Source organism: Ursus maritimus, unplaced genomic scaffold, assembly GCF_017311325.1.
Source record: "Ursus maritimus isolate PB19 unplaced genomic scaffold, ASM1731132v1 scaffold_2, whole genome shotgun sequence".
NCBI lineage: Eukaryota > Metazoa > Chordata > Mammalia > Carnivora > Ursidae > Ursus > Ursus maritimus.
The window spans coordinates 16,321,006-16,342,766 of NW_024424452.1; the positions used below are offsets into that span (position 1 = coordinate 16,321,006).

At 56.4% G+C, this 21,761-nt stretch overlaps 4 protein-coding genes across 6 annotated transcripts in view; 2 read left to right on the top strand and 2 right to left on the bottom strand.

Annotated features, from left to right (window-relative positions):
- Positions 1-1,479: 1,479 nt before the first annotated feature.
- On the bottom strand, positions 1,480-5,743 carry BCKDK (branched chain keto acid dehydrogenase kinase). The gene is made up of 12 exons (XM_008685333.2): positions 5,630-5,743; positions 4,681-5,057; positions 4,491-4,559; positions 4,289-4,399; positions 3,932-3,979; positions 3,732-3,851; positions 3,551-3,649; positions 3,283-3,356; positions 2,849-2,977; positions 2,668-2,757; positions 2,029-2,187; positions 1,480-1,933 (listed from the first exon to the last, which is right to left on the bottom strand). Exons 2-12 carry the CDS (start codon positions 4,873-4,875, stop codon positions 1,789-1,791), a joined length of 1,239 nt encoding a protein of 412 aa, XP_008683555.1. The 5' UTR covers positions 4,876-5,057; positions 5,630-5,743; the 3' UTR covers positions 1,480-1,788.
- A 4,850-nt stretch (positions 5,744-10,593) lies between these two features.
- VKORC1 (vitamin K epoxide reductase complex subunit 1) lies at positions 10,594-12,789 on the top strand. Of its 2 annotated transcripts, XM_008685332.2 has the most exons (3): positions 10,723-10,979; positions 11,734-11,843; positions 12,338-12,789. In XM_008685332.2, the coding sequence occupies exons 1-3, from the start codon at positions 10,807-10,809 to the stop codon at positions 12,544-12,546; spliced, it is 492 nt and encodes a 163-aa protein (XP_008683554.2). In that variant the 5' UTR covers positions 10,723-10,806; the 3' UTR covers positions 12,547-12,789. The 2 variants fall into 2 exon arrangements, with proteins under 2 accessions (XP_040490971.1, XP_008683554.2); XM_040635037.1 differs by lacking the exon at positions 11,734-11,843 and having other exon boundaries at positions 10,594-10,979; positions 12,338-12,443.
- A 1,637-nt stretch (positions 12,790-14,426) lies between these two features.
- Positions 14,427-19,667, top strand: PRSS53 (serine protease 53). 2 transcript variants are annotated; one of them, XM_008685330.2, is made up of 11 exons: positions 14,427-14,484; positions 15,517-15,537; positions 15,622-15,784; positions 16,116-16,381; positions 16,508-16,662; positions 16,809-17,028; positions 17,824-17,974; positions 18,060-18,304; positions 18,397-18,542; positions 18,778-18,994; positions 19,281-19,667. In XM_008685330.2, the coding sequence occupies exons 1-11, from the start codon at positions 14,427-14,429 to the stop codon at positions 19,298-19,300; spliced, it is 1,662 nt and encodes a 553-aa protein (XP_008683552.1). In that variant the 3' UTR covers positions 19,301-19,667. The 2 variants fall into 2 exon arrangements, with proteins under 2 accessions (XP_008683552.1, XP_040490972.1); XM_040635038.1 differs by lacking the exons at positions 14,427-14,484; positions 15,517-15,537; positions 15,622-15,784; positions 18,778-18,994 and having other exon boundaries at positions 15,799-16,662.
- ZNF646 (zinc finger protein 646) overlaps positions 19,594-21,761 on the bottom strand; it is a 9,375-nt gene continuing 7,207 nt past the window's right edge. The window contains 2 exon segments of the mRNA XM_008685328.2: positions 19,594-20,195; positions 21,449-21,761. The exon segment at positions 21,449-21,761 is cut by the window's right edge and continues 3 nt beyond it. Of these exon segments, the coding sequence (XP_008683550.2) occupies positions 20,077-20,195; positions 21,449-21,761 (432 nt within the window). The 3' untranslated portion in view covers positions 19,594-20,076.

A 21,761-nucleotide genomic window follows, 5' to 3' on the forward strand; every position in this document is an offset into this window, starting at 1 on the left:
ATTCTCCCTCTAATCCTCCTCCTAATGTGCAAATCTGTTACTTCTAGAACTGTGTAGATGCTTCACCCAGACCCTCGGGAATCTCTTTTTGTTGCTTCTTCAGATCCAGATTTCCAGATTACCTTTGATGTGCTTTCAAAAGCCAGAGGCTCTTTGTCAAACTATCCCTTGGGCTAATAGAGCTGTTTTGCCTAAAAAAGCTGAAAAGGTTGGTGGAGGGGGGACACGCCTGGGTGGCTCAGTTGGTTAAGTGTCCATCCGAGTCCCACTTTTGGCTCAGGTCATGATTTCAGGGATGTGTTCAACTCTGATTTTCGCTCAGGTCGTGATCTCAGGGTCATGAGATCGAGCCCTGCGTTGGGCTCTGGGCTCAGGGCAGAGTCTGCTTGGGATTCTCTCTCTCCCTCTTCCCCTCCCCCTCCTCCCTCTCTCTCAAATAAATAAATAATATATATTTTTTTAAAGCTGCAAAGGGAAGTGTAAGTACCTACCCACCCCTACTTCCCAACACAGATATTAACTAATAATTGTCAAGCAGAGTTCATCAAGGACCGTGGAACTTAGCTCTCTTGCCTCCAACTCTAAGGCAGAACTTACTAGCTACCTCTGAACTTCTGCCTGAGATGACATCCTTGTCTGGCCTCCTGCTCTTCCCTTTCCTGCTTCCCCTACTCCCTAACCGGAGCACTTTCTCAACAAATCACATGGACACAAACCCTCCTTTCACCATCTGCCTCTGGGAAATCCAACTGGAAACATCCCTTCCTAGCTGAAAATCCGTCCATGGATTCCTGCTGCCTACAGGATAAAGCCCATGCTTCCTGGCCGGACTTCAGCCTCACTCCCTGCGCCGAAGCCAGCAGATTTTCAGCCTGGTCAGTCACGATGGTTTCCACCACCTGCCATTTGATCTCCAGATACAATTCCTCCCCTCAACCCCCCACTTCCGTCACCAGTCCCACCAAGCAGGCTTTCAGGCCTTTCTTCCTCTCCCTTGAGTTCCCACCTCCTGTTTGGAGCCCTTTCCCTTTCCCCTCCCTACCAGGACCCCACTGTCCCCTGGGGCCTGCCAGATTATAATCTTGTGTGTTCCTTGTTCTTGGCAGAAGCAGGCACAGTTGGCAGGCAGGCTTTTTCACCTCACTCAGGCCCAGGAATCAGGTGGCTCAGGAGGTTGCCCAGTCTGGTAACCTTCACCTCCAGAACCTGTGACTGCCAGGAAGGGAAGTGTCAGAACTGAGGCCTGAAGCTGGGCCACCTTGGGCCTTCGACATCGCCTGGGACCCAGAAACATCTGTTACGTGAAATTTAACATTTGTTAAATGAAAAGAGTTTTGGGGGCAGTTCTAGACCTGGCCTGCCAGGCTGTCTGGACAGTTCGAGACTGGGACATGAGCTACTTAAACCCAAGGGCCCCGGAAACTAGAATAGGATGGAAAGAAAAGCTCACCGGCCCTCCCCACACACGGGGCCCAAGAGGGCCTTCAAAATGTGAACTTTAATAACAAACAGCAGGTCAAGGTAAGGGTTCCCCAGGAACGAGAAAAACGGAGCTGGTGCTGGAGGCCTCAAGGGTCCCCACTTCCTCTCCTCCAAGGCCTGGAGGCAGGGAAGCAGTGGGCCTCTGTAGAGGAGCGCTGGCACCGGGCTCCATGTAATTCCATCTATTTGGGGCCCTAAGACCCAAGATGCAGCAGCATGTGGAGCAGGGTGCCCTGCCTCACCCAGAAGGTCCTGGCAGGGTGTGGGGCCCAGGCTAGGCAGGCAAGTAGGCCAAGGGCTGTGGGGTCAGATGCGGAAGCTTTCCTCTCGACCATCGATGTGCCGGAGCCGCAAGTAGACATCTGTGCCAATGCCCTGCAGGGACTGCAGCCGAAGGGAACCGCCGAGGTACTCTGCGTAGGCCCGTGAGGTGGGCAGCCCGAAGCCAAAGCTGGGATGGGCAGGGGGATAGGACAGAGGCTTCAGAGGCTTGAGTCTCCTGGGCACCCCCCCCCACCCCTCCATCCTGGCCAGGTGGGGCCTCACCCGTGCATGGGCCCTGACTGGCCACCACTGTGCATGTCCAGATGGCCAAAAAGGGGGCTGATCCGGGGGTCCTGGGTGCTGGCCTCGGCGGTAGTGAAGTGGTAGTCCATGACCCGATCCAGGTCTTTGTGAGCGATTCCCCCGCCCCGGTCTGAAATCCTGGCAAGATGTTGATAACAGGGGCTTGGCTCGGCAAGGCCTCACTACCTCCCAAAGAAACCGTGCTCCGTCTGCCTTCCCTCCCCTTCCACCCAAAGATAGAATGTGATCCGCCTGGACCCTGGGGCCTTGGTTTTTATAAGCGACATCCTTCCATCCTCACTTCTGCCTGGGCCACTGGCTGCTTATACCTTCTCAGAGGATTCTACACTTATCGTCAACCCAACATCATGGACTGCTTACTCCTAACTCCCCACTCCAGGCCCCTCAGTTGCTGACAAGGACAGGGCCCTGGCACCCGCGGCCAGCCCCCGATCCATTCATATCCAGCTCATGGCATTTTCAGAACCAGAGAGTATCTTGTCTGACCAGGGACCAAGTCTCCGAGTGCGGCAGGTCCTGACTCAAGGTCATGCAGTGAGTCAGAAACAGTGCCTGGAACCCCCACGTATCCTAGCCTAACTCCCACTCAGGGCAAACCTGATGACGAGATCAATATCATTGTTGGCAATGGTGATGACCACATCTGGGACGTTGTAGGGCGTGTCTAAGTGACTCTCCATCGTGGCTCTACGGCGGGGAGGAAAGACCAGTCGGTGGCGGTACCCCAGCCTCATCCCCGTTCCTGTCTGCCCCCTTCCACCATACCCAGCCGGCCCACCTCATGGCATTCTTGAGCAGCTCAGGCAGGATGTAGTCCAGCGGCATAGGGATGAAGGGGAAACGGGCGGCCACATGTCCGTTGATGCGGACGCGGGGGGCATTGCCATACTTGTGCTCACATAGGCGTCTGTGGATAGAAGCAAAGTTCAAACCTAGACTGGTGATTCTCAGATGGAGGTGATTCTGCCCCTACCACCCCCCGAGGAATTTTGCAATTTCTAGAGATATTTTTCCCTGTCACAAGTGGGAGTTGTGGTGAATAGAAGCCCGGGATCCTTCTACAGATCCGAACAAGCACAGGACAGCCCCTCAGGATTATCTGACCCACAATGTTAATAGTGCCACATTTGAGAAACCCTGCCGTAGGCAAGGGCTCAGACGCAAGCCTTCCCAGCCAGAAGATATCCACCCCCTTAGCTGTTCTAGCCTCACCTGGCAAAGTCCACCCACTTCTCAATAATCTTCTTTGGCGACAAGCGAGTGCAGATGATGCCAACAAAGTCAGGCTGGCAGGAGAAAGAAAGTCGGGACTAAGCAGTACCTTGACCCACACCTCGGCCACCAAATGCTTGCAATCTCTGGACCCCTGAAGCGGCCACCCCAAGCCTCTCCCAGGCCCTTGGTCTGGTCCCCAGCCAAGGGGGACCCCGGTTCAGGCCCCTCTGCCCCACCTGGTAGGTCTCAGATCCCAGCACCCCACCTTGTCCTCATGCAGCGCCAGATGATGTGTGGCCAACATGCGGATCCCAAGCCTCGAAGTCAGTGTCTTGTCCAAGAAGTAGCGGACAAGCTTCTCATCCTGTGAAGAGTGGGGCCTCAGAAACCCCGTGCCTTTCCCAGGCCCCCCAATAGGCCAAGGTGCCCACTGTGCGGCCCCTGACCTCTATGTGCTTCCGGCTCTCGCGAAGGCCCTCAGCTAAGAGGGTCACCACATCCTTGTGGTCGTCCAGCAGCTGTCGCACCAGCTGGCAGTACTGGGCCTCGTCCGCCTGGTCCTTGATCTACAGGCCACAGAGTCATGAGCTTGGATGTTTCAGCCCTGACCTCGCAGCCCCTCACCCTGCCCTGGCCCAGCCCTCACCGGAGGGAAGTCTGTCAGCTTCTGGAAGGCACGGATGTACAACTCGTGCTGCAAGGAAGAGGTGTGGGAATTCACAGGGATGCTGTGGGCACTGGGTAGAGAACAGCCACCCATGCTGACCCATGGGGATTGCCAGCCACCCCAATTCACTGGGTTTAAATCCCCATCACGGCCTTTTAAGCCTCAATGAATAGCTGTGGCCTTTGAAGGCTTGGGTCTGAGCCCTCTGGCCCTGAAGCCTTTTGGCAGACAAGTCTCTGCCACTCTGGTCCCGTCTCCCGATATGCCCCTTGGGCAGGGGGCATATTGATCTGTACAGTCCCCTCCAGAGAAACCACGCCCCTAAGGCTACCTTACCACGTGCAGTATGGTGGGGTTGCAGCCAATGATGAAAGGAAGGCTACGGAAGCCCTTGATGCGGTGAGCGATCCTCACTGGCAACTCTTGCTGCAAGTACCGAGCACTTTTCTAGGAAAAAGGGGGGACGTCAGGGCCAGGGCCTGAGTGGCTGTGCCAGGGCTCCAGGAACCAAGACTGAAATAGGGGGCTGGAATCTTACCAGAAGGTGGCTGCCATCCTGAGAGCGGCCTGAATAGAGCATCATGGTCGGAGTGAGGCGGACTGAGGGCTGGAGGGGCAGATGGGCTTTGAGCACCGGATCTGCAACACCCCGCCCCCACCACATTAGCTCCACCCCTTCCCTGGACACCCACTCCAGCTCCGGACCCGGCCTCGGGCCAGCTGCGCACCTTCTCCGCTGCCACATCGATGGCCGACTGGTTGTAAAAGGAGGTGACAGTCTTGGAGCGCTCCCGCGCCATCTCCACGTGGTGCGTATCGGTGGCTGATGTGGAGCGGGCCCGGAGGGAGAGTGCAGGCCCCAGTAAGGGCCGGAGTGGAGGTCCGCTCCGGGGACCACTCCCCAGCACGGACGCCAGTATCATCGTCCTGCTCTGTTCCTTTGTTTCTTTTTGGACTAGGCGGCCGCTAAGGCAGAGGACCCAATACACCGAGGAGACCCCAAAGCGGGGCAGGGGGTGTGTGGGTGGGCAGGGGCTCTTTGACTTCAACAGCGATGGCAGGTCAAGGATGCTGACAAGCTCAGCCCCCAGGGAGCAGCTCCCATCTGCCCGGGAAAGGGAAGGGGAGGTTGTAAGAATCCGAATCCAGACAATTCGCACCATCTCTCCACGTGGATACTGGTATCATCAAACCTGGGCAATCTCTACCCACCCATTCAACCACCCCCCCAACACAAACAGGCCGAGCCTGTACAACCTTGTTTTCCTGGGCTAATCTTCAACTTGAGGCTCTGTGTGGTGCCTGGAGGGGAGGGGATCCTCAGACCCGTCCAGCCCGAAAACAACACCCCTCCCGGTGGTCCTGGGTACCCTCGTTCAGGGGGCGGGGCTGACCCCTACCCAGCGCCTTCAGACCCGGGCGCCCCACGAGCGTGGCCTGCCTGTGTGTGGCACACAGCTTTGTGCCCCCGGGGGGCCGGCTGCATCGAAGTAGCGGCTCTGGAGTCGCCGTCTGGGTTCCCCCTCCGCACGGTCACTTGGTTCGGCCCGGATCCCCCCTATATGGTAGATGCCACCCCGGTCCACGCGCACTCCGCGGTCCAGTTCAATGGCGGAGGCTACGAGCACGCGCCGCCAAGCCTCCGCAGGCAGGATCCGGGCCGGTTGCTCCACTTACCGCGGGGCCAGGGCCAGGGCCAGGGCCAGGGCCGAGGTCCGAGCGGAATGGCCCAACAGTCGACGGGCCGGGTAGCCGAGCCGCCTGCGCCCTCTGCCGCCGTGACGTCGTGTGGGCTTTGGGGGCCCGGTGCCTCCTGGGAGTTGTAGTTTGGAGCCAGACCATCCCAGCTACGCCCCTGCTCCTGGACCCCCAAATTAATTCCACGGCTCCCTCTACAGTTCTCTCGGAGTTATCTGTGGTCTCCCAGGGTCTCTGTCTCCTGCTTTATAAAACGGGCTTCCTGGGAGCGAAATGGGAGAGGCTGGGAAGACCCTTAGATGTGAAGCACACATCCAAACCCTACCTGGTTCCCCTCCCTGTGGTCCCATCCTTCTCCTTCCATTTCTTGACTCATTTGTGGAAAGCCAGACTGCTGGTTCAAACCCTAGTTCAGCCACTTTTACTATATGGGGCAACTTACACTGCTCAATGCTTTAATTTCCGTGTTGGTATAATTAGGATGTATCAACCTTGGGGTTGTGTGGGTATATGAGTTTATATGTGTGAAGTACCTAGAACAGTGCCAGGCATGGAATTAGCACTATGTGAGTATGTTATTATTATTCATTCATGCCTGTCACGCTGATTGGGTGACTTTTCTGTGGCAGAAGGGGAGCTTGGGTATTGAATCAAAGAAGTAGACCCTTCTCTGACCCACAGAGGAAGACAGTTTCAGTGTCATAAATCCTGATGAGGGCTGCACGGGATGGAAGCATCAAATAGGGTCTGGGACATTGGTACAGGTGCAGCATGAGTAGGACGTGGCCAGGGCCCCAAGCCATAGTGGCAAGGGCGTGACAAGACAGAGAGTAGCCCGGATAATCTGAGAATATACCTACAGCCGTGTGGCGTCTAGGAAGGAGAGGGGCTGAATGGGGTGACCAGAACCAGATCATGAAGGGCAAGGAGTCTGAATTTGTCCTGAGACAGTAGGAAGTCACTGAAGGGTTTTAATTTTATCTGCTCCTTAGAACCCTGTGGCTGCAGTGTTTGGGAGACTGGGTGTTGGTGAGAGCAAATGCAGAGAGACCAGTGCAAAAACAATTTATTTTTTCCAGGCAGGAGATGATGGAGGAGGGACTTTACAGTGTGTGTGTGTGTGTGTGTGTGTGTGTGTGTGTACTTGCATTTGTACTGATCAGATGTTTCTTTACCATGGTTATGTATTTTCTAAATATTTTTTAATTTTAATTTATTATTATTATTTTTAATATTTTTAAAGAGATTTTATTTATTTACTTGTCAGAGAGAGAGAGAGAGGGCACAAGCAGGGGGAGCGGCAGGCAGAGGGAGAAGCAGACTCCCCACTGAGCAGGGAGCCTGATGTGGGACTGGATCCCAGGACCCAGGGATCATGACCTGAGCCAAAGGCAGATGCTTAACCAACGGAACCACCCGACCATCCCTGTCTTTTAAATTTTAAATTAAAAAAGGATTAAAAGAAGCAGGCAACATCTTTGGAGCCCAAAGGCTGTCTTTAAACTTCAGCAGAGGTAGGACCCTTTACCATGGCTGGCCTGCCTGAGGAATTGGGGGAAGGTCTGCGTAGACCATGAGGATAGGGCTCCCTGAGTCTCTGGATTTCCTCTGTGCCCCCTCATCCCCACACCATTCCCTCCCTTTCTTTTCCAGCATCTTGGCACTGTCCTGGAGCGAGGCCAGAAGGCCGGCCACTCAGCTCTGGAGGCAGGCACGGCTTAAGCCCGGGGGGTGGGGGGGGTGAGGGGGTTGGTTCCGGTGGGGAGGACAGCATGCGCAGAGAAGCAAAGGACTCGGAGTGCTTGCAGCGTGCCAGAACTCGGTGCTCACGTGGCCGCGGCGTGTCCCGGAGAGGGTAGCTGTAGTAGCACAGAGGCGGGAGGCGTCTGGGCAGGACTTCACCCCATTTAACCCCGGCTCGCTTGACCAGCGATCGGCCTGAACTCGTTGCTGCCACCTAGCGGCGGAGGGTGGGCGTGCACCCAGGGGTTTCATAACACACAGAGTTCAGCCTTGGTCAGGCACTCTTCTAAGAGCCCTATGTTGTATTAATTTCATCTTCATAGCAACTCTCTGAGGTAGGCACTATTATTATTATCATTTTACAGAAAGATTACAAGACTTGTCCCCCTCTTTCCTCTCCGTCCTTACCCCCCGGCCCACCAATGCAATGGCTCCAGCCACACTGTCCTCCCTGTTGCTCCCAAAACAAACCAGGTACGTTCCGCCTCAGAGCCTCTCACTGGCTGTTCTCTCTGCTGCTAGGCAATCTGCTATGGCTGTGTAGCAAACGACCCCCATGGCATCGCAGCTCAGAACGATCAATGTTTGGTATCTCGCACAGTTTCTTTGGGTCAGGGATCTGGAAACAGCTAAGCTAGGTGGTTCTGGCTCAGGATCTCTCATGAAGTTCCAGTCAAGATGTTGGTTAAAACCACAGCCATCTAAAGGCTTGATGGGTGCTGGAGAATCCAGTTCCAGGGTGGCTCTCTCGCAGGCCTGGCAAGTTCATGCTGGTTGTTGGGACTAGTCATCACTTCCTAACTAAGTGGTCTGTTCCCTAGGGCTGCCTGAGTGTCCTCGTAACATGGCAACTGGCTTCACACAGAGCCTGCGATCTAAGAGGGAGCAAGACGGAAGCCACAATATCTTTATGACTTAACCATGAAAGCGACACACCATAATTTCTGGATTATCCTACGGGCTCAGGTTAGCCCTATCTAGTGCGGAAAGAGACGACACAATGAATGATATGAATACTAGAAAACGGGAATCATTCATGACAATTTAGAAAGCTGGCTATCGTAGTCTGGAGACTGCCATGCTGTGAGGAAGCCCAAAGTAGCCCCTGCAGAGAGACCACGTGGATCCTGAGACTACAAGAGAAAGAGAAATAATTGCGAGGTTAGCCTTCAGCTACTTCAGTCTCCCGTCATTTCAGCCTTAGCCATCACCTGACTGCAAGTGTGGGAGCCGGAATTCTCAGCCAAAATTCTCTTCCCAAATTTCCAACCTCTAAAATGTTAGAGAAAATAAAATAACCATTTTTGTTTCAAGCCATTCTTTTTGGTGATGATTTGTTGAACAGCATTACGTCCTCAATGATTCTGACCTTCTGGGATTCACAGCACTCTGTATGTAGTCTCTTCCAGCACTAACTAGGGCTGATGTGACCCCATAGGATAACAGAGATAAGACACAGGCCTGAGGCTGCTTAATAAGTTACCATAAATTTAGTGGCTTAAAACAACACACATTTATTCTTTTATACTTCTGCAGTTCAGAAGTCTGACAAGAGTCTCACCGGGCTAAAATCAAGATATCACCAGTTCCTTTCCAGACACTTTTGGGCAGAATCCATTTCCTTGCCTTTTCCTTCTTCTGAGGCCACCCAACATTCCTTAGCTCATGACTTCCTTCCTCCATCTTCAAAGCCACCAACGTTGCCTCCTCTCTGTGCTTTCCTTCCATAGTCACACCTCCCTCTGACTCCCTTCTTCTGCTGCCCTTTCTCATTTCTCCCCTGCCCTTTTTCACTTTCAAGGAGCCTTGAGATTATATTGGTTGCACAGGATAATCTGTTTTAAAGTCAACAGATTAGTAACTTAATTCCATCGGCAATCTTAATTCCTGTTTGCCATGGAACCTAACACACCCACCAGTCCCGGGGATTAGAACATGGGCATCCTTGGGAGCCATTATTCTGCTGAGCATGCTGCCTGGAAGAAGAGTGGGTCTGAGAAGGCGCAGCCAGAGAGAGAGAAGAGCCAACAGGAGAGTGAAATACCACAGAATCCAGAGAAAGAAAGTTCCCAGGCAGGAGTGCTCAATACTGACTAATACTGTTGAGAGGTCAAGCATGATAAGAACTCAAAAATATCCATTGGAGGGGTACCTAGCGGGCTCAGTAGGAGGAGCATGTGATTTTTTAAAAAAAATTTTAATTACGTTATGTTAGTCACCATACAGTACATCCTTAGTTTTTGATGTAGTGTTCCATGATTCATTGTTTGCATATAACACCCAGTGCTCCGTGCAAGACGTGCCCTCCTTACTACCCATCACAGGGCTAGCCCATCCCCCCACCCGGAGCATGTGACTCTTGATCTCAGGGTCCTGAGTTTGAGCCCCACGTTGGGTGTAGAGATGACTATATATATACATACCCGTTTGGATTTACCATCCTGGTGACATCAGCCATTAGTTATCAGGGGAGTGTTTGGGGGCAGGAGCCAGTTGATGGTGTGCCGGGCAGCAAGGAAGAAGTGAGGAAGTAAATACTGGAAGTGTAAAATCTTCCCCAAAACTTGATTGTGAAGGGAGATTTGTTACTGTTTCTAAAATGGGGAAAGAGAAGCAAGTTTCAGTGCCGATGCGAAGGAAGCAGAGGTATAGGAGCGTTGAGTCATCAATAGATGCGATGTCTGCGAGCGAAAGCGCGGCTAGCCCACCGAAGGCTTGGAAAAGAGGGACCGTTGGGTTGGTCCAGACTCAGTTTTGCCACGACGGAACAGGGGTCAGGATAATGGCGGCGGCGGTAAGGGAGCTGGCAATTTAAGGGCGAGAGAGAGACAGACAAACAGACAGACACTGGCCTGCAGGCGGCGCTGATGGGCAGGAGGGAGTAGCTGAGCAAGCTATGACGACGATTGGAGATTATAGTCCTAACAGTATCTGAAATAATAATTTCAGTGGCAATGCTGGTTGTTGATCGGATCGCAGTATTCGCTGGATTCCCTGGTCCGCCGGTCCGTAGTTTCTGGATGTTCCAAAGCTTAGAACAGAGCTTGGCATAGCGTAAACGCTATCCTGTTAGCCACATGAATGTAATTTTTAAAAACTCGGAGACTCCATTTCCCTTGAGGCATTGCGGCCGTCCCGACTACAACTCCCATTATGCCTGACGGGCCGTGTGCTCTGTAATCACCCCCGTCCCCTCCTCTGGATTTCCAATCCCGGCGTTCCTCTCTGTTTTCCCTCCTTGCCACAGCACGCCCATCAGAGTCGTAGGAACAACCGATTGGATCAGGGAGTGCGAGACCGGGGAGGTCAATCAGGCCGTCAGAGGGGCGGGAGAAGGCGTGGCCACACCCTGCCCCGCCCCTGCTCCGTGGCCGCTTCCCTGCGGGCTAGTGCCTCGGGCGGGATCAGGAGACATGGGCGCTACCTGGGCGAACCCCGGATGGGTGCGGCTCGCGCTGTGCCTGGCGGGTTTAGTGCTCTCTCTCTACGCGCTGCACGTGAAGGCGGCGCGCGCCCGCGACCGGGATTACCGCGCGCTCTGCGACGTGGGCACCGCCATCAGCTGTTCGCGCGTTTTCTCCTCCAGGTGCGCGCGGGAGTGGAAGGCTTGAGCGGCTGGGCTGCTCGTCTTGGCGGCCAGGTCGCCAGAGGATTCTGGGGCTTGGGATCGGGCGCGTGGAGGCGGGGTTGCTCGAGGGGGGCGTTGCCTGGGGGAAACGGTGTGTCCGAAATAGGTGTGTGGGGCCTGCGGCGGCGGCGCGGTGGTGCAGGTAGTGCTGGGCACGGTGGTTATTCTGGGGAGCAGCGCGTACATCCTGATGTCAAGGAATAACGGTAACCGGGTAGAAGGAGGAATGGGATAGTGTATAGGGACTGATGATGGTCTTGAGGTCTTGAGGATGGCCGTGACTGGGGATAACGTGGCCAGGTCTACGCTTGAGGGCCTGGGCTTGACCGAATACGGAGGAGCGGTGTAGGCGGCCAGGGAGCTGGATATTTAGAGGTCCAGGGCAGAGAGATTCTGCACCTGATTCCCAGTAAAGCAAGGTCAACCATTCAACCTTCCTTGCCATCTTAAGAATTATGGAAGGTCTAGGACGAAAAGAGGGGCATATGGTGGAGCCATGGCCTGGCCTTGGGATAGGGGAGGACAGGGACAGTGACATGGAATCCTGACGTGGCCAAAGGAAGGCTAGCCGGGAACATCGACCCTTGGACTCAGGAGGGCGTGGGGAGGGAAGGGGGAAGGACAACCTTGGTGGCTTTTTGGAAATCACCCCTCTGGGACAGGGCCAAGGCGTTGGGTTGCCACTCCTGACCTGGGTCCTGCCCTCCACCAGGTGGGGCCGGGGCTTCGGACTGGTGGAACATGTGCTCGGCCAGGACAGCATCCTCAATCAATCCAATAGCATATTCGGTTGCATCTTCTACACTTTACAGCTGTTGTTAGGTGAGTGGCCCCGCCCCTTCCCTGCAGGCCCCACCTCTTCCTGACAGGCCCCTCCCCCTTGGCCAGCGCAGCCCCTTCTCTTGCAATCTTGGTGACCCAGACAGCCAAGGCCAGCTGCTCATCACTGAGCACCCTGGGGGTGGGAACTAACAAGTCTCCCTTGGTTTAGGTACTGTCAGAGTCAGAAGGGCACTTAAAGACTTCCTAGGACTCCACTTTTGTGGAAAAGACCCAGAAGTTACTCTCTGAGGGGACTCCAAGGACTACTTCTCTTTCATCACATGCAGAGCTCAGCCGGAAAATTCACTATTTGGGTTCCAGGGATCATTGAACAGATAGGAGAACCAAGGCCTTGCTAAGGCCCATCAGAGCCTCTCATTTTAGAGAGTCTTCCCCAGCAGCCCCTGAGGTCTGGGTGGTACCATGAAGTCAAGTCAGTGTTCTAGAGATGGCCAGTCCCTGAAGCCCATGCCTGAGCCCTGTCTGCCTTGCAGGTTGCCTCCGGGCCCGCTGGGCATCTATCCTGCTGGTGCTGAGTTCCCTGGTGTCTCTTGTTGGCTCTGTCTACCTGGCCTGGATCCTCTTCTTCGTACTCTATGATTTCTGCATCGTTTGCATCACCACCTATGCCATCAATGTGGGCCTGGTGGTGCTCAGCTTCCGGAAGGTCCAGGAACCACAGGGCAAGGTCAAAGGGCACTGAGCCCTCACCCAGGCCAGGCTGACCTCATGCTCTGCTTTGCCATGTGAGCCCTGCCCAAGGGGGCCATGTCTGGGTCCTTAGAAGAGTCTGCAACCTGACCCCACCATACTCCCACACAGGGCAATGGACCAAATGTGCCACACCCTCTTCCACGCTAGTGCCTTTGGCTCTGTCCCCAAGGACTGGTTTCCAAAGTTCCTGCCATTGCCCGAGGAAAGGTTCTGAGCAATAAAATTTCTTAAATAAACTGGCTAAGTCTGAGCCATCTGTCTGCGAGGGACCCTAGTGTTGGGCCTCCCCCAGTCTTGCCTCCTCTGGACTAGAAGGATGTGAGTCAGAAGGAGAGTAGAGGGCCTGCCTGGAAAGGATGGTTAGTCCCCTTCTCCAGCGTGTGGAGTCAGTTAAGACTTGGGGTGCCATCAGCCCCACCCCCCAAGAAACAGGCTGGCAGCTTGTCCTTGCTGCTCACCGAGAGCCAGACTTTCTCATCTGGGAGGGCCAAGTGCACACTTGCGAGGGCAAACTACCCTTCTAGTTCTGTGCATGCCAGCCGGGAAGTTCTTCCTATGGTCTAACCTTAACCCCTCCAGCTGCCTTATCTACCACCCCAAGCCAGTCTTGGCAACCCTGGAGGACCAGGGACACATTTTGAGTATTTCTGTTTTCTTTTTCCTAATATATACTAAGCACCTACCCTCATGCCAAGCACTGCTTGACGTACGTTAACTCATGTAACCCTCATATATCCAATTGTATGAGGTAGATGCTTTTTTCCCCATCCTGATGAGGAAACTGCCGTACAGAGAGGGTAAGTAATTTACCTAAGGTCGCATGGCTGGTGCCGAGGAGGGGGTTAAGGAGCCCTCGGGATTCGGATCCACCGGGGCCATCTGGCTCATGTCTGTGTTTGTTGTTTTTGTTTTTTTTTTAAGATTTTATTTATTTATTCGACAGGATAGAGACAGCCAGCGAGAGAGGGAACACAAGCAGGGGGAGTGGGAGAGGAAGAAGCAGGCTCATAGCAGAGGAGCCTGATGTGGGGCTCGATCCCATAACGCCGGGATCATGCCCTGAGCCGAAGGCAGACGCTTAACCGCTGTGCCACCCAGGCGCCCCTCATGTCTGTGCTCTTAACACAGCTGCCTCCGTGTTGGGGTCAGGGTTCCTGAGCAGTTTGGGCTGGCCTGAGTTAGAAGTGGGGAAGAGAAAAAGGGTGTGCCCCGCGTGTTCTTCCCTCCCGACCGAGTGTTCCACCACCTGCCAGAAAGGCGGGCACCCCTGTAACCCTAGTCCCTGGGAAGGCAGCAGAAAGGTGTTGAGATTTGTCAGTCTTGGTGCCGACAAGCAGCAGGGAGCCCTGGCCCTCAGTACCCAGCCCTGCACACACGGCTCTGAAGCAAGGTGGGAGAAGGTGTGTGAGACCCACCTGCACGTGGGCCTGGCAGAGAAGTGGGGAAGCTGAGATAAAGTGAGACCTGGGAGGCTCTGCCCACGGTGCCCTCCCCAGTTCCCAGAGGATAGCTTCCAGGCTGGGAGCGAGTCTACTCTGTGTCAGGCTCTGGTCCAAGCATGTTCACATTCAGCAGTTCTGAGTTCACAGACAGGCTAATTGTCTAAGGTCACTCGGGCAGTAACCGGGGGAGCCAGGATTTGAACCCACGCAGTCTGGCTACGGCTGAGCCCCACGGAGGGGTGGTGAATCGCCCAGGGTCACACAGCACAGCCCCAGAGCTAGGAGCTGCTGGCTCCCTTCCGGGCCTGAGGAAAAGCGAGGACACCTGACTCTTAGCTGGCTGGGGGCGGAGCAGAGGTGGGGCTAGGGGGACCCAGGTGGCCTCTCTGAACACGGGAGCCTGGGCGGCAGAGTGGCCCGGTGCAGCATGAAGCAGAGCTGGGGGCCGGGGCTGCTCATCCTGGGAGCTGCGGTCCTCATCGAGGGTGAGGCTCCTGTGCTGGAGCGGGTCCGGGAGTGGTATGGTGGGTGATCAGGGGCCACCCTCCGTCCCAGCAGCCTTGCAGCTCGGTGGGGTGAGCCTCCCGTGCTGGAGCGGGTCGGGGAGTGGTACGGTGGGTGATCAGGGGCCACCCTCCGTCCCAGCAGCCTTGCAGCTCGGTGTGCGTGCGGGCGCGTGCCTGCGGGGCGACACTCCGCCTGCACTGATGTGACTGTGACTGTGTCTGGCTGTGGAGCAGGGGAGGTGTTATGTGGCCCCCCGTGTCCAAGCGGGTGGGATTTTCTTGGGCCAGATTACAGTCTGTGTCTGTAGTCACTGTGCCTTGTGTGCCCTGTGCCCCTCTCTGCCTCTCTGCTTCCAGAATGACCTTCGGCAGGCTCTGGGAGCCCTCTGGCTCTGTCTCCCCGTCTCCATGTCCCATCTCTCCTGGCCGCTCCTGGCCCAGATATTGATGGGCCTGTGATGGGAAAGAGGCAGGGCAGGGGAGCCTTTGGTAGGGTTTCTGGCAGATTCTGGAAAGGTGGGGGAGTCTGAGGCGTCAGAACAGGGGTGGGGTGAGTCCCCATCTCCTGGAGCCCTCCCCCCCCCCCTTGGACATGACGTGGGCCTCTAATCCTTCCTCTTAGGCATCACAGCTGAGGGCCCAATTAAACTAATGCTCTCCACATATACAGGCCGCCTCCCTGACTCAGTGGCGGGGGCTGGAGTTGGGGGTTCTGAAGCCTGGAGGAGGGTTGGACTGGTCCCAAGCGGAACCCTGGCCCTGCTTCTCAGGCCTGGGAGTGCTGAGCACAGCTGAAGGAGGAGAATTAATTACTGGCTGTACGCTCTGAAAAGCTTCCAATAAAAGCTGGTTCTTGACCTCATATATTTTCATTCTGGGAGGGGCTGGTAAGGGTAGCCACACAGTCACAGGCAAGGACCCAGGGCCTGTCCCCCAAAACCTATGCCTTCCACCAAGGCTGGGCCAGGCAAGTAAGGCTCCCCCGTCTCACCTGTGTCTCTCTCTTCCCAGGTCTTCAGGCAGCTCAGCACGGTAAGCTCTAGGGACATGGGGTCAGGCCTGTGGTGGGGGCAGGACAGAGGTCTTCTTGTCAGTCTGATCCACCCCCCTTTACAGCGTGTGGGCAGCGTGGCCCCGGCCCCCCTGAGCCTCGGGAGGGCATCACAGTACCTGGCGAGTGGCCATGGCAAGCAAGCGTGAGGAGGCGGGGGGTCCACATCTGCAGCGGGTCCCTGGTGGCGGACACCTGGGTCCTCACTGCTGCTCACTGCTTTGAAAAGTGAGTCATGGCTGGGGTAAAGCAGAGTTTCTGGCTTTTGGGGGGAGTGGGTGACATGTCCCCAAACTCCGTAAAACTGACCCCTGCCCCTAGAATAAAAAAGTACCATTGACTGAGAATGCGCCATGGGCTGGGTACACGTTATCACGTTAATCTGAACCTTTCGTGGTAGAAGCCTTACGAGCGAGAAAATGGAGGTTGGGCGAGGGGAGGACCTTGCTTAAAGCTCTGGGCTGATTTCTGTCCATCTTTCACCTACCCGGTGGTGTCTCCCATGGTGTCACTGTCCCCCTTTGCGTTCAATGCCTCGGCTTTGTCCCTCCCTTTCCAGGGCAGCAATGATGGAACTGAACTCCTGGTCAGTTGTTCTGGGTTCTCTGCAACGTGAGGGGCTGAGCCCGGGGGCCGAGGAGGTAGGGGTGATGGCTCTACAGCTGCCAAGGGCCTATAACCACTACAGCCAGGGCTCAGACCTGGCCCTGCTACGACTTGCCCACCCCATGGCCCACACGCCCCTCTGCTTGCCCCAACCTACCCATCGCTTTCCTTTTGGGACCTCCTGCTGGGCCACTGGCTGGGCTCAGGACACCAGTGGCGGTAAGTGCTGGCCCAGACTGAAGCCCAGAGAGGCACTATGCTTGCCCGAGGTCACCCAGCCTCAGCTGCCAACGGTCCCTCCGCTGAATCTCCCTCGCTCCCCACCAACCCCCTTTCTTTTACCAGCTCCCAGGGCTCTGCGGAATCTGCGCCTGCGTCTCATCAGCCGTCCCACGTGTAACTGTCTCTACAACCGGCTGCACCAGCGGCTGCTGGGCAGCCCCGCTCGGCCTGGGATGCTGTGTGGGGGCGCCCAGCCTGGGGTGCAGGGGCCCTGTCAGGTCTGATGGGGGAGACAAGGGAACAGAAGGGGAGGGGGCCTAGCCCTGGGCTCGGGGCTCAGTCCATAGGGATGGGTGGAAGAGCTGCTGTTAGAGGCGTCTGCCCATGGCTGGGGCTCAAGTGTCTACCCTTTGCCTGACTCCAGGGAGATTCGGGGGGCCCCGTGCTGTGCCGTGAGCCTGACGGACACTGGGTTCAGGCTGGGATCATCAGCTTTGCGTCAAGCTGTGCCCAAGAAGATACCCCTGTGCTGCTGACCAGCGCGGCTGCTCACAGTTCCTGGCTGCAGGCTCGTGCTCAGGGGGCGGCCTTCCTGACCCAGAACCCAGAGACCCCGGAGATCAGTGACGAGGACAGCTGTGTAGGTATGAACAGGGGGCGTTAGGAGTGGGACAGGTGGGGACACCCAGGCCTGCAGAAGGACTTCTGGGCAGCAGATAGAAGCCCAGTGAAGCAAACTTCAGCTCAGAATAGAGAATTGAGACAAGGCATTCACACACTGTCAGGGCTAATTAGGGGGCTTTTAAGGCCCCTTTCAGCCCTTAAGATAGGAACAGCCCCATTTAGAGCTGAGAGGCATAGACACTTTAGTATTTTGTGCATTTGGAGTTTAGGTAAGAAGAGGAATCGGAGATCCACCTGAAGGTTGTGGGAGTAAGCTGCACGTTTCCAAGCAGGGACCCAGGGAGATGGGACAGGCCCAGGGCTCCCACTCAAAATTCTAGCCATGGCCCTGAGATGCCGGGCTGACTAACGTGCAGATTGCATGCAAAAGAATTCTTAGGACAGAAGCTGTGTCTTGATGGTAGGAGACGTCCTAGAGAGCCAGAAATTCTGGGGCCAGTCCAAGCCCGGAGGGGTGCAGACAGATGGGGTGGGAGAATGATGTGCACAGCCACTCCCATGAGGCTAGACCATCAGGGTTTAAAGGCTTAGGCTCTGGCTTTTGAGTCTCGAGTTGGCCACCTGCCTGTAGTTACTGAGCTAGAAAGTCACTTAACCTCTCTGCGACTTTGGTTACCTGGCTAACGAGGGTTACAAAATCCAACTTAAAAGGATATGGTGGGGATTTGATAGTACGTGGGAAGTACTTAGCACAGGGCCAGGCATGCAGTGAGCACTTAGCAAGAAGGCCGGTGATGTCATCCCGTCTGTTCCAGCCTGTGGATCCTTGAGGGGAGAAGGCCCCCGGGCAGGAGCCCCCTCCCCGTGGCCCTGGGATGCCAGGCTGAAGCACCAGGGGAAGCTGGCCTGTGGCGGAGCCCTGGTGTCAGAGGAGGTCGTGCTGACTGCTGCCCACTGCTTCATCGGGTGAGCCATGTCTCTCTTGCCTCTGTGCCCCCCGCCCTTGCCGGCAGCCCTGCCACCCGATGCTGTCAACGCTGCCTCTGCACAGGCGCCAGACCCCAGAGGAGTGGAGCATCGGGCTGGGAGCCGGACCAGAGGAGCGGGGCCTGAAGCAGCTCATCCTGCATGGGGCTTACACCCACCCCGAGGGGGGCTATGATGTAGCCCTCCTGTTGCTGGCCCAGCCCGTGACACTAGGCCCCAGCCTTCGGCCACTCTGCCTGCCCTATTCTGACCACCATCTGCCTGATGGGGAACGTGGCTGGGTCCTGGGGCTGCCCCGCCAAGGAGCAGGTATGTAGGACAGAGATGTCTAGAGACGTCTAGAGACATCTAGACGTCCTAGAGACGGCTGCGGCAGCGGGGTCTCTTCCCTTGCCCTGCAGGCGCCGGCACCCCTCAGACAGTGCCCGTGACCCTCTTGGGACCCAGGGCCTGCAGCCGGCTGCATGCAACTCTTGGGAGCGACAGCGTCCCCATTCTGCCAGGGATGGTGTGTACCAGTGTTGTGGGTGAGCCGCCCCACTGCGAGGTGAGCCCCCGTCTCCCGGACCTCACCCCACAGACCCCCGGCAGCTTTATGCTGTAACTCACGAACAGCCCTTCTGCCAGGCTTGGCCTCCAGGCCTGCCTCTCCCTTGAAATGGGGCCTTTCTGTCAACTGGTTCCCAACGGCCAGGGCCTCAGCCCGGCCCCTAGCCCCTTCTGCCCCCACAGCTTCCTGGGGGAGAAGAGGAAGTCACCCACTGTCGCCTGACCCCTAACAGGGACTGTCTGGGGCACCACTGGTGCACGAGGTGAGGGGCACATGGTTCCTGGCTGGGCTACACAGCTTTGGAGATGCCTGCCAAGGCCCCGCAAGGCCTGCAGTCTTCGTGGCACTTCCCGCCTATGAGAGCTGGGTCAGCAGTCTGGACTGGCAGGTCTATTTTGCTGAGGAGCCGGAGCCCGAGGCCAAGACTGGAAGCTGCTCGGCCAACACGAGTATGTGGCTCTAGGTTCTCCCTGCCGACACTTCCCTCTCCAGACCCGTGCTCTCTCAATCCAGGGAAAGGTCTGCTCTGACCCACCTCTAGCTGCCCTGGGTGGGGTAGTGGACGAGATTCTGGTTCTTCGTCAGTGTGACTTGCAGCAGGCCTCTCAACTTCTTCAGACCTCAGTTTTCTCATCTGTCATGGGGGTTAAGCAGTACCTTCTTCCTCTTCCTTTCAGGGAGGGAGGAAAGTTCTGGGGACGAGGCCAACCCCACCCTCCTTCCTCTTCCTGACAGGCAAACCAGCTGGCTGTTGACAGGTGGCTCTGGGATGCTGCAGACACAGTGAGACAATTTCTGCGTCACCGCCCCTGTCCCTCTCCCATTCCCCCCACCCACACGTGATTCCAGGCACTGTGGCAGGCCCAACAGCCCAGTGGGCTCTGGGAAGGAGCCTGCCGGGACCGGCAGCTGCCCTCACTCCCCACCCTGCAGGACAGGGAGATGTCGCCTGTGGATGCCCCCCACGCCCAGCCCTGCTGTCCGACGCAGGCGTCCCCAGCCTTCCCTAGTCTTCATCCCCTCAGATAGGATCACACCAGCCACTTACTTTGAAAATTCGTTTTTTTTCGGGGGGAGCAATTTTCCTTTTTTTAAAACTTAAATAAATTGTTACAAAATAGACTTTAGAAAATAAGTTACAAATTGTAGCAAAAGGCTCCCCTTCCACAGGCAAGATCCCCACCTGTGGCTCTCTGAATTGGCCTCTCCCTGCTGTGTTGGAATCTGGCTGGTGACGGTGGCCCCACGTCATGGCAGAGCCTGGCACCGGGTTTCTTGCAGGGCTGATCATAGGGAAGAGCATAGTGACAAAGGCTGGGGAAAGGAGAGCCTTCAAGAACAGGGACACGAGGAATGCCTTACCCCCTCCTTGGGCAAGAAGCCAGATCTGGGTCCTCTGCACAGTGGGAGAGGACAGTAAGAGATGGGGACGCCTAACTACTCCTGAGCAAAACATGGAGATCAAGCCTTTCCCTGCAACCCGCCCCCCACCCCCACCCCGCCCGTATTCTGATCTTTGGAGACTTGAAGTTTAGAGGGAGAAGCTGAGGTCTGCAGGCCACCGGGGTGAAGGATCCAGAAGTGAGGTCGTGGGGGTGGGAGGAGGGGGCAGTAAGTCCCCTCTCCCTGCTGCTGGTGCCTTTGGGGCTCCTGGGGAGAAAGAGAGGAGGTCACTGACTGAGGGCAGCAAACCCCACACAGCTTGCACCCCATTCCCTAGCCCTGCAGGCCATCCTGCTGCCATGCCCCCCATGGCCCCAGAGGCCTGCATGAGAACTCCCCATTATTTTACCAGGCCTGATTAACTGGCTTCTCGCTCATTCCCTTGAGGTCACAAGAAATCTTTTATCCTGAAAGCCATCTCATCAGCTCTCTCAGGGGACTCTCACCCACCATCCTCTCCTTCCCTGACAATCTCTGGTCAGGGACCCGCCATCTCAGGGACATCCACCCCTGGGGGCCACTAAATGGAATGGGTCCTGGGAGGCAGCCTGCAGATCTCTCGGGGAGGCAGAAGGCGTGAGCCCAGGGCTCAGGAACAGGTTGAGGAAACAGGCTGCCCCACTCCCCCGCAGCTTCATCCTCCAGCTGCGCTGGGTGGAGTGACTTTCCATGGAGATTACCCCTGATAGAGGACGGGAGATAGGGGCTAATGACTGTTGTTGCTACAGTTGGGCCTGGCTTCAAAGAAACAATTATCTGTGACTCAGTCCTCCAGTTAAAGGTGTGTTGGCGGGAAGGAGGGTATTCAGGTACAAAGAGTGGTTGGGTTGGCTCCTAAAAAGGGAGATGCGCAGCAGAGAAGGAAGGGTTCAGTGAGGGGAAGAAGAGACATGGGCAGCATTAGCAGCAAAGGCCCAAAGGTCTAGTTTCCAAGAAATGAGGAGGGGGACCAGAGACAAGACGCGGGGAAGAGGGACAGGGAGCTGGGGGCCAACGAGAGCCACAGGGCAGTCTACTCTGGGGGTGCCTCCCATGCCCCATTCCTCACTCTCCTGCTCCCTGCCTCAAGGAAAGAGCACCACCTAGACCCCTTTTTTCTCTAGAAATCATTCCTTTACTGGCTGGATCAGGGGAGTTTCCAGATTGCTGCCTCCCTTCCCCAAATAAAAAGCCCCTTCCTCTCTGGCTCCTGCAAACAGCTGCCTCTGCCCTCACCCTACCCCCCTGCCCACTGTCCAACCCACCACGCTGCTGACCGGACCCAGGGCTCCAATCTCAGCCCTCACAAGGCAGCATCCTCAAACGAGTTTTCTTCATATCCAAGCCCCCCTGCCCACCTGATACCTCTTGGAAGCCATGTGACCCTCTCCTGTCATTCCTTGCCCCCCCCTCCCGCCACTCTGTGCGCGCTTCCCCTGGGACCTTTCGGTCCTCTGCCCAAGCCATTCATGCCCCCGTACCAGAGCTGGCCACTGTCCATTCCTCCTGGTGCTGCTGCTGGTGCTGCTGGAAGCTGATTCGGCGGCGGAAGTGGCGGGGACAATGAGGGCAGGTGAAGGGCCCCTCCCGAGGTGCATGGACCCGCCCATGCCCCTCCAGCCGGGCAGCTGTCCGGAAGGCCTTGCCACAGATGCTGCAGCGGTGGCGCTTGGGGTCTGTGTGGGTCCTGCCATGGTTCTTAAGGGACAGCAGGTTGGGCAGAAGTTTGGGGCAGAGGGAGCAGGGGTAGAGTCCAGTGGTGTGGGCCTTCTGATGGTTCAGCAGGCTACCAGC

Excerpts from the sequence above, each read along its gene's own strand:
- VKORC1 (XM_008685332.2), top strand. The coding sequence starts at position 10,807 with ATGGGCGCTACCTGGGCGAACCCCGGATGGGTGCGGCTCGCGCTGTGC. Across the intron at positions 10,980-11,733 it reads TCGCGCGTTTTCTCCTCCAG|GTGGGGCCGGGGCTTCGGAC; the intron begins GTGCGCGCGGGA and ends GCCCTCCACCAG. Across the intron at positions 11,844-12,337 it reads CACTTTACAGCTGTTGTTAG|GTTGCCTCCGGGCCCGCTGG; the intron begins GTGAGTGGCCCC and ends TCTGCCTTGCAG.
- BCKDK (XM_008685333.2), bottom strand. The coding sequence starts at position 4,875 with ATGATACTGGCGTCCGTGCTGGGGAGTGGTCCCCGGAGCGGACCTCCA. Across the intron at positions 3,650-3,731 it reads AGAGCCGGAAGCACATAGAG|GATGAGAAGCTTGTCCGCTA; the intron begins GTCAGGGGCCGC and ends CACTCTTCACAG. Across the intron at positions 2,978-3,282 it reads AAGTGGGTGGACTTTGCCAG|ACGCCTATGTGAGCACAAGT; the intron begins GTGAGGCTAGAA and ends TTCTATCCACAG.
- PRSS53 (XM_008685330.2), top strand. The coding sequence starts at position 14,427 with ATGAAGCAGAGCTGGGGGCCGGGGCTGCTCATCCTGGGAGCTGCGGTC. Across the intron at positions 15,538-15,621 it reads TCTTCAGGCAGCTCAGCACG|CGTGTGGGCAGCGTGGCCCC; the intron begins GTAAGCTCTAGG and ends CCCCCTTTACAG. Across the intron at positions 16,382-16,507 it reads GGCTCAGGACACCAGTGGCG|CTCCCAGGGCTCTGCGGAAT; the intron begins GTAAGTGCTGGC and ends TTCTTTTACCAG.